Source organism: Sinocyclocheilus grahami, unplaced genomic scaffold, assembly GCF_001515645.1.
Source record: "Sinocyclocheilus grahami isolate Dianchi unplaced genomic scaffold, SAMN03320097.WGS_v1.1 scaffold2713.1, whole genome shotgun sequence".
Taxonomy (NCBI): Eukaryota; Metazoa; Chordata; class Actinopteri; order Cypriniformes; family Cyprinidae; genus Sinocyclocheilus; species Sinocyclocheilus grahami.
The window spans coordinates 21,067-30,529 of record NW_015507891.1 but is presented as its reverse complement, the minus strand read 5'-3'; the positions used below and the strand labels follow the sequence as shown (position 1 = coordinate 30,529).

Sequence of the window (9,463 nt, the reverse complement as noted above, 5' to 3'; positions counted from 1 at the left end):
GATCTGCATTTTGTGTACGTGTTCATATGCACATAACCGCACTTACTTTCTTCCTGAAATATATTTTTTGGCACAAATTCCACATTTTTTTGTTCGATCTGTAAATATATACATAAAAAAGTGCTTGTCAAGCTTTTTTTGCTTATTTAAGAGAAACTTTACAATTTTGGACCACTTTCCCTATTTCTGGTTTCCTGGATTGATGAATGGAAAAAACTGTCGAGTTTATCTCTGAACAGTTCTTGCTGCACTACAGCCACAGTTCTGGCTTCCTGACCACAAAACACACATAATGTGATCACTTTTCAGCCTGTGCAAAAAGCTCTGAAAACTACTTCATAGTGCACGCATGCACTTTGCTTTATAGATTTTTATTTATCTATTTTCAACAGTGGCCTGTTACTTAACTTTTTTGACAAACAATGGAGGATCTGATTATCCAGTCAGTATCCTTCAACAACAGTTTTGATGAACAAGAAATATGGCAAGGTCCAAATTTATGAACTTTTAAATATATAATAATACCCATTTAAAACATTTCCATCAATAAGGCACATACCTAAAGATTGAAACAAAAGAGAAAAAAAAGGATTCATGTGTGATACAGCTTATAATAATGTCAAACATTTAATTCATCATTTGAGCATGTAATAATAATAATTATTTTTTTTTTGTGTTTTGCCTTGAAAGTTTAGAAATGTGTTGGGCGATGTGAGATGAAATGAGAGATCCTTAAGGGGGCTATATGTAAATTTTTTAGGCAAGAATAAAATCGAATCCACATACGAAAATGTTTTATCCTTAAAAAGGTTTGACTCACAAAAAAGCTACTGAAATTACATAGTCATTACGCAGAAGTTAAACCAAAATGATATGAATTTAGACATAGCCTATCTGTAGTGGATGCACTTGATTACTTTTCCTGCGGTATGTTATGTTTTAATGACAGCGAGGCGTGCTATAGGTGCACAATAATCATTTATCTTTAAAGTAAACTGCACATCTCATGTTATGAGAAAGTATTTTTAGCGAGAACAATGATCAAAGATGCGCACTTACTTCGATATTGTGGCGGACACTGCTGGATTCGGTGGAACGGTCTATTGTCCCGTTTGAATAGGTCCAATGATAACAGCTTACTGTACAACCACATCTGCACGGAAGTGTTGATGTCGTGTGAAGGCATCTCCACAACAGTCTGAAAAATACCACTGTATTTGAAGGATACAAAAACGGTAAGAGTCGCACATTTCCTTTTTAAAATAATTTGTCAATGACGCACAGAGTCAGATAATTGTATTTACACTGCAATAAATATAGGCCTATTTGTCCACTAAAAATAGCTAAAAGATGTTCACCATGTCAGCAAAACTGCATTAATTTCATTTAATTAGATTTTGTTTTTAAACAATTGAAATGCCAGTGGGCCAGTGGAAATGAATGAGATCAACTCTATTCTAAAATATTTTCTGAGAACTATTTTAAACAGTTTTTTATGGATATTTTGATATATTTATTCTATAACAATATACTATAACAAGGATACCGGATGATTTTTAGCAATACAAATTAATGTATATGGCACAAATGGCATTTATTGTTCGTCTCTCATATTTCCTTAATGTCTTGTACCTTTGACGTGTTAAACATGGTGTCACATGGATGGGAATATGCATAGAAATTATATGCAGATGAGGTTATGCATAGTAAAACAAGGCGTTGTAAGCTGCATATATGGTGATTTCGGGGAGGAGTCGGGGTGGAGATGCACGTACGCACAATCTTCCCTTGACTGGGATTTATAAAGGGATTCTTGCGCAGGTTCTGGCGTACGCATAGTTTTATAAATCTGAAAACTTTTGAGCGTAGGCAAAATCTAGCTTTTGTGCCTACATACACTTTTAGGATGAAATCTGCGGAGAGTTTTATAAATGAGACCCCAGGTGTTGTCAGGTTGGTGTTCTGTTTCTGTTCTGGGACTCTTATTTCTGATTTCCTTTGTTTATTTCCTGTGTCTTTTGTTTCCTTGGTTTCTAATTATGTTTTCTTATGTTTCCATAGTTGGTGATTAGTTTGTTACCGGTGTCTAGTTTGGTTCTTCATTATCTTGTGCATTTATACATCTTGGTTTCTTTAGTTCATGGTCAATTATTGTCTATGCATGTTTGGCAGCTGTTTTTTTTCTTCCTTTGACTTTGGACATTTTTGGAAAATCTGATACTACAAGCCTTTTTTAATAATGCAGTGTAACTACATGGCCATTGGTTCGTGCAGTGAAAATAAAAACAAACCGAGTCAGCAGAGCTGCACAAGCCTATGGCCACAGAGCCCGCCAATATGGCCGGGGCCCTCTGACTATATAAGCGGGCATTCTGTCATAGGATCCTCAGGTTATTTCGACTGAAGCGACGATACTGATACTCGTTCCCGTATCTCAAAGAACCAAGTTTACGTTAGTAACCGAGTACATTCCCTTTCGATACTACACTCTTACTGCGTCGCTAGATGCTATGGGAACCAGTTCAATCATGCCGTGCTATGGAAAGGAACGACTAGTATGTGAACTTTCCTTAAGCACCTGAGGGGCTCAGAGGGACAAGTATAATAGGGTAAGCTCTTCATGTAGCTAGGGGCTAAACTCACAGAGGTCACGCCCGGCCTGGTTAATTGTTCCAAGTAAGACTCGTACAGCCTCGGCACTAGGTAGGGCCGAGAGCGTACAAGAAGTAGCAGTTCTGGCAAGTTTGAGCGTGTTACGGCCAAACCATACACAGAGCTAATCCCGCTTTCTGGAGGGTGCATGCCGATTATGCAGAAAGGACCCTGGCCAGGGACATCCAGGTTGTAAAACCTAGCAAATGTGGATGGCAAGGCCCACCCGGCCACCACACAGATTTCTGCGATAGACACACCGCTAGACAAGAAGAGGCCACACCTCTGGTGGAGTGGGCTCGTACTCCAATGGGGCATTGTAGGCCCAAGGAAGGGTCTGCTAGCGTAATAGCATCAACTATCCACCGGGAAAGTCTCGAGAAATTAAAAAACCGCCTCAAGGAATGATATCTGTTGGCTGGAGGATAGTGCGCTCTTGGCAAAGTTGACCCTGAGTCCCAGGCATTCTAAGTGGCTGAGAAGGGATCTGTGAGATAACAGTTTGGTCTCTGACTGGGCTAAGACGAGCTAGTCATCGAGGTAATTTAGAATGCAAATTCTCATCTGTCTTAGAGGGGAGAGAGCCATATCCATGCACTTCGTAAAAGTGCAAGGAGCCAGGGACAGTCCAAAGGGAAGGACCGTGTATCGATAAGCCACTCCCTCGAAGGCGAATCTCAAGAACCGTCTGTGATGGGAGGCTATCTGGATGTGAAAGTAGGCATCTTTTAGGTCCAGAGAGAAGAACCAGTCCCCTGGGCAAACTTGTGAGAGGATCTGTTTCAAAGTAGTCATCCTGAGTGGCCATTACATGAGGGCGCGTTTCAGGTGCCTGAGATTGAGAGTGGGCCGTAAGGCACCATCGTTTTTGGGGATGAGTAAGTAATGGCTGTATAAGCCCGACTTGCTCTGAGCTGGGGGAACCATCTCTACGGCTCCTTTTGCCAGTAAATTCATCACCTCAGAGTGCAGGACGTGTGCGTCCTTGCTCTGTACCAAGGTGGGAACCACGCCACTGAATCGCAGGAGTCTTCAAGCTAATTGAAGTAAATACCCTCGTTTTATTATCCCCACAACCTAGTCTGACACTCCGGGGGTGGCCTGCCAGGCCACGGCCCGCATGACAAGGGGTTGGATTGGTTCGGAAAGGTGTGTGGGTGCTTGAACGGGGACCCAGCATCCACAACAAACACATTTTCTTTGACACCCGGAACTGAACGGGGTGTTCGGAGGTAGAACTGAGGCTGCTTGGGGGGACTTAGCCCCCTCCTCTTCCTGTCCTGCAGATCAGAACGATGCCAGAGACGCCGGGTCCAGCGTTACCTTGGGCTGGGGTCCCTAGAGCTTGGGAAATGGATAGCGTCTAGCCGAGCGGGAACGCTGTCGAGGCTCAGGCTTTGAAGTTGGCTGGACCATTGCAGGTGCAAGCTTCACGGACTGCTGAGTCAGCGCAGACTTGAGGCGACTGGAGGCAGCTGCAGAGCTTGAGCGCTTGGGTAAGAAGTGCTGCATCACTTGGGACAACTTCTATGCAGCAGTGAGGCGCTCCGCGAAACCTTCGACTGCAGGTCCGAACAGGCAAGTGGGGGAAACTGGGGAGTCGAGGAAGGGGACCTTATCTGCCTTCTTGATCTCAGTAAGGTTCAGCCATAAGTGGCGCTGAAGCAAACCTAGGCTGGCCATAGATCTGCCAATCGCCTGAGCCGTGGCCTTGGTGGTGCATAGAGCCAGGTCGTTCATGCTGCACAGTTTTTTGAACGTCGCTGGGTCGGGGCCAGACTTGTCTATGCATCGGGAGGAGGAGTTTGGCCTTAAAGACCTGGCGGACCACCATGGAGTGAAGCACCGAGGCCGCTTGTCCAGCCGAAGATTATGGAGTGAAGCACCGAGGTCGCTTGTCCAGCCGAAGAGTAAGCTCGTCCGACAAGGGCTGAAGTTGTCCTACACAGCTTGGATGGGTGGGCGACCTTCGCCTTCCATCCGATGGCCGTGGGCAGGCAGAGGTGCGCGGCCACAGACTCATCCAGGGGAGGCAGTCTCTCATACCAGTTTTCTTCAGCACTGTCGACTGATGTGAGGACGGAGGAAGTGGAAGTACGTAGGCAAGCCGAGTAAGGGGCGCCTCATGACTTGGTGAGCTCATCATGGACTTCTGGGAAGAACAGAGAGGTTCGCTGACGGTTCGGTGCCCCGGCAGGAACCATTTGTCCAGGCAGCTGCAGGTGGGCTCCTCCAGTGGAGACCACTTCAAACCCAGCTCCTCAACAGACAGGACGTGGAGAAGCTTGACATCAATGCCTGCCTTGGCTTCGCTGGGCTTGGCAGACGGTAAGGGGGCAGGAGCGATCATCGAGCCCGACAACTCCTCAGCATCTGATGCCGCCAATGACATGCTGTCATTCAGCGGATTGTCCGCGCTTCCACCGAACAAGACCAAGTCGCTCGCAGCAGCAGAGGGACGCTGGACTGAGTGGGAGAAGAGGATGGGAGAAGTCTCTCTGTGGAGAGAGAGCGAGGCACACAGGGTCTGAGCTGGTGTGAGCTCGCTCATCTCCGAGCGCCGAGGTCCTCTGCCACGCTGTTTTTTCCTCACAGGTTCCTGGGAGGAAGAAAACGGGAGTGCACGAGGGGTGGGGTTGCTTTCTGAAAAGAAAGCTATCCGCGAACGCAGAGAGATGAGACTCATGTTCCCACAGTGGGAACACCCTGTCTCCAAAAGTGTGGCTCCAAAAAAAAAAAAGTGCGGGGATTTCCCCAAACATGAAACGCATTCATCGTGACCATCAGCGGCATGCAAGGGAGCCTTGCATGAGCCACAATAATGGCAATAATGGCGGCACAATAACCAATGGCCATGCAGTTACACTGCATTATTAAAAAAAGGCTTCAGTATCGGAGAAAAAATTACTTTTTTCCATAGTGTCTAGTGACGCAGTACGAGTGTACTATCGAAACTGGATCCACTCTTCCCTTTTTGCCTTGCTGTGACGTGTTTTATAAAGAAACTAAATACCGAAACATACATTTAAAATCTAATGGAAGCCATTCAATTTTGTGTTATAGCCTTATGTTCTTTCTTAAAGCTAAAACCATCAGATTATTCACTGCTTACTGAGTTTACTTCAACTGTATCACCACAGTCAAAGGTTTCTGGAAGTTATCTGTGCTCCAGATTACAAACCCTACCAGATAAATAAGTAAACACATTATATTGCTGTTTGTTTTGTTCTTTACACAGGCTATGTGGATGTAATCTCACTTCTCAGTCCTGTGAAAGTTTATCTTCAGCTCTACAATCCTCATACTCCATCCTGACAGAGCTGGACCTGAGTAACAATGACCTGCAGGATTCAGGAGTGAAGCTGCTCTCTGATGGACTGAAGAGTCCAAACTGTCAGCGGGAGATTCGGAGGTAAATGGTTTTCAATCAAATAAATTAACAAAATATTCAGTGTTTATCAAATTGTAAAGCTTGTGGTATAATTGTATATAAATATACAGCGCGTCACTGTGTTATTTGATACTAGCAGCTCATAATCCAGTGTTTTCAGTGTTTCAGAGTGGCCTGGTTCACATTAAATTCTGCTCCACACAAACTCTATCTTATGCAAGTGCTGAGAATTTGGGACACTTATAACACAGGGGCATTCTGTCCATATAAGCTGTGCATATCCAAGCCATTTGGGAGAGTCATGGACTGGCTAATTAATATAAACATGATTATAAATCGATCCCTTGTCATTTGATATGTAACTTAAAACTTACATAATAAAAAGTTGTGAATAAGTATGTAAAATTATTTATTTACCAAATGGCAATAATTTTTTGTAAATCTGTTTCGGTTACAGAAGTTTCCGGGCAATTGGATTCACAGCAGCTTTGGTGCCAGCTGCTCTATTGCTATGGCTCGTCAGTATTGTTGCGCGTTCTCATTGGTTAAAATAACGAATCAATGTATAATTTACAGTCAAAAACTGTAAACGGATATTCCCAGAATTCCCTGCGTGACACTCCACATATGATAGCTTTTTATTTAAATAATCATGTTTTTTAATAGTTTTTGTTATCAGTTATGTTATCTTCTGTTGTTTGATGAAAGTGTAATGCATTATTTAAGTATCATGTGTGTTACCATGATGGTGATTTGTGTTTGCATGAATGCACCTTCTATATATTAGTATATACTTCTGCTTGTGGCGAAGCTACTTGTGATGAGCTTTGATTCTTCATGTGGCTTTCTCTTTTACCACCTGCATTATTATGGTGGTTGTCAGTATGTTAAAGGTACAAAACAGATTTTAATAGCAGTGTGCATTGTTGAATTTACTGGTTTACATTCACATTTTCTTGTTTGTAAATTACTGTTTTGTACTGTGCAATTTACAGTTTTTGGCAGTAAATGTGTTTACAGTTTTTCTGTATTTTTTACAAAATTATTCTGGCAACCACAGCTGCATTTTGTAAAAACTACAGTTTTTTTTTTTTACAGTGTGGGTAATCTGGACACTTGAGACTTCTGTAGTTCACTGTGATTGTCACTTCAACACTCATGATAACAGCTAAACTAAGAGCATATTCATATAGAGCTGCTTGTGATAGAGGAAAACATGAACACATCAGAGGTTTTGTGTCCCAGATTAATGCAATAAAGAAAATAATGACATTTTGACATTTTCCTTCTAACAGATTTCAGATCAGCTGACAGTGTTTTAAAAGGCAGGGACCTCAATCAGAACGTATGTGTTTACAATAAGAATGATTATATTAGATAATAAAAGCAAAACCACAAGACGGGATGAACCCTATTTCTCACAAATCCCCTTTTTCTTCTCAGAGCATGGTTGATCATTCCAGCTGTTCAGCGGTGACCTTTCCACCTGATCTCTTTTATAATTCAGTTCAATACAGTCCTCATTCTCATAGTAGTTGTTTGGTTCACCTTTGAGCCAAAATCTGAACAACATGTATCAGAGGTTAAGTTTTTCAGGAGCACAAATTTATGAATCAACAATACTCAGTATAATAGCACGTTTCAAGAGTAAAGTAAAGTAGTACAGAAGCTGGAGCAGAGGTGAAACGTAAAAGAGTATTTACAGTATTTAAAATGTCTTTAATTGTGGTTGTGTTGTTTGTGGAAGAGTTTTCTCTTCTGCTCTTTTCTGAAGGTTGTGATTTTATAATGAGAATCAAAAAGTCTAAAACAAATGAACACACAGTGATTTTTAGCTCTTACCCTTGTTTCAGTGGCGAATTATCCACCCATTTCATGCTGCCCTCGTTCTCTGTGTCAGACAAACCAATCCACACTCTCTCACTGACTAATGAAGATATGAACCTCTGTGTGAATAAAACCAGGAATAAGTGTGATCCTCTCATTCATTAACAGACACTCACACAAACTCACCTGCTTCTCTTCAGTGTTGATAATGAGCAGATCAGCACCACGGTCCCTGCAGTACTGTCTGCTGTCAGACCAGCTCTTCAACTCAGAGGACATGAAAAAACAAACTGGGCCCTTTTTATTCAAAGAGTCAAAATCTCTCTGTAACTGGTCTTTCTCAGCAGTGAGATCTTTGACTCTGTTCTCCAGGTTCTTCTGACTCGAAGAGCTGAAGATGTCCTGCAGTTGGTGTTTTTCAATCATTAGATCAGTGTGATTGTCCTGTAAGCTGTTGATGGTTTGCTTGAACTCTTCAAACATGTTCTTGTAACTCTTTATCAGGTCTCTCTCTGTTCTGATGGTGATGTGCAGCAGTATGTTGTTGATCAGCAGAAGAACACAAATCATCTGGAAACACACTGTGATCAACACCAAACATCTACTTCCTCCTGACAAACAGGAATAGAACACACAAATATGAATTAATGAAAATTCACTAACTATAAATAGATAAGTATTATTATGATTGTTAACATTTAAAATTGACCTTGGTAAGCAACTGACGGTGCATTTTAAAAGTGGGCTCTATTATAACGACAAAGTTTCTAGAAATGCTAGACTTATACAGTAAAATGTTCAAATATTCTGTTAATACTTTAAGTATAAAAGCCGAAACATAGACACATTGTTCCTTGAAAACAGTTATTCAAATTATCTAAACCGTTATATTAAATTATCGAACAATTTTCAGTTTCTCAAACATTAGCAGCGTCTCTGCTTCAGAATATCTTTCTGCTTACTGTACTTTCGAGCGTTTCCCTCAGTTTGGTGGCGACTCTGCGTTCGAGGTCCAGATCTGTTAGTAACATTTCTGTGTACATAAATATTCTCAGATTCCATTATTTTTCTTGTGTCTTGCAGTATGTGTCCACAGATGAGCTGTGGTCTCTCAGAAAGTGTACCTTGTTTTTTTAAATAGTGCTAAACTTACAGGAAGTGGGTTCATTATCAGACACAAGAAAATATAGACTTCCCCCCATGTTTAAACTCTCTGTAGACTCACACTATAGGTTCTATGGAGGTTTACTTATGTTTAATACATACATGCATACACACATATATGCAGTGGCCTAACTTTGTTTTAAAAAGTGGGTGGGACAGGAGTGATTTCAGCATGATTTTCAACATTCAGCAAGATTTCAAAAACAACAGATTGCAGCGCCAGATCGCATCTCAATTAACAGAAACGAATGTCAGCTGGATACTTCAACCCTCATTCTGAAATGACCTATTTTTAAGGGGCGGGTCCTTTAAGGCTTGTCAGTAATCGGCCAGTTATGATTGGCTAACGTCAATGCATAGGAAACCGTATCAATGCCCCCACCCACCTTGTTTTCCTTTAAAGAGATAGTTCACCCAAAAATGAAAATT

At 41.9% G+C, this 9,463-nt stretch overlaps 1 protein-coding gene across 1 annotated transcript; it reads right to left on the bottom strand.

Annotated features, from left to right (window-relative positions):
* Positions 1-7,404: 7,404 nt before the first annotated feature.
* LOC107575547 (CD209 antigen-like protein C) lies at positions 7,405-8,440 on the bottom strand. Its single transcript, XM_016261907.1, has 3 exons — positions 8,057-8,440; positions 7,886-7,989; positions 7,405-7,605 (listed from the first exon to the last, which is right to left on the bottom strand). Exons 1-3 carry the CDS (start codon positions 8,438-8,440, stop codon positions 7,455-7,457), a joined length of 639 nt encoding a protein of 212 aa, XP_016117393.1. The 3' UTR covers positions 7,405-7,454.
* Positions 8,441-9,463: the final 1,023 nt, after the last annotated feature.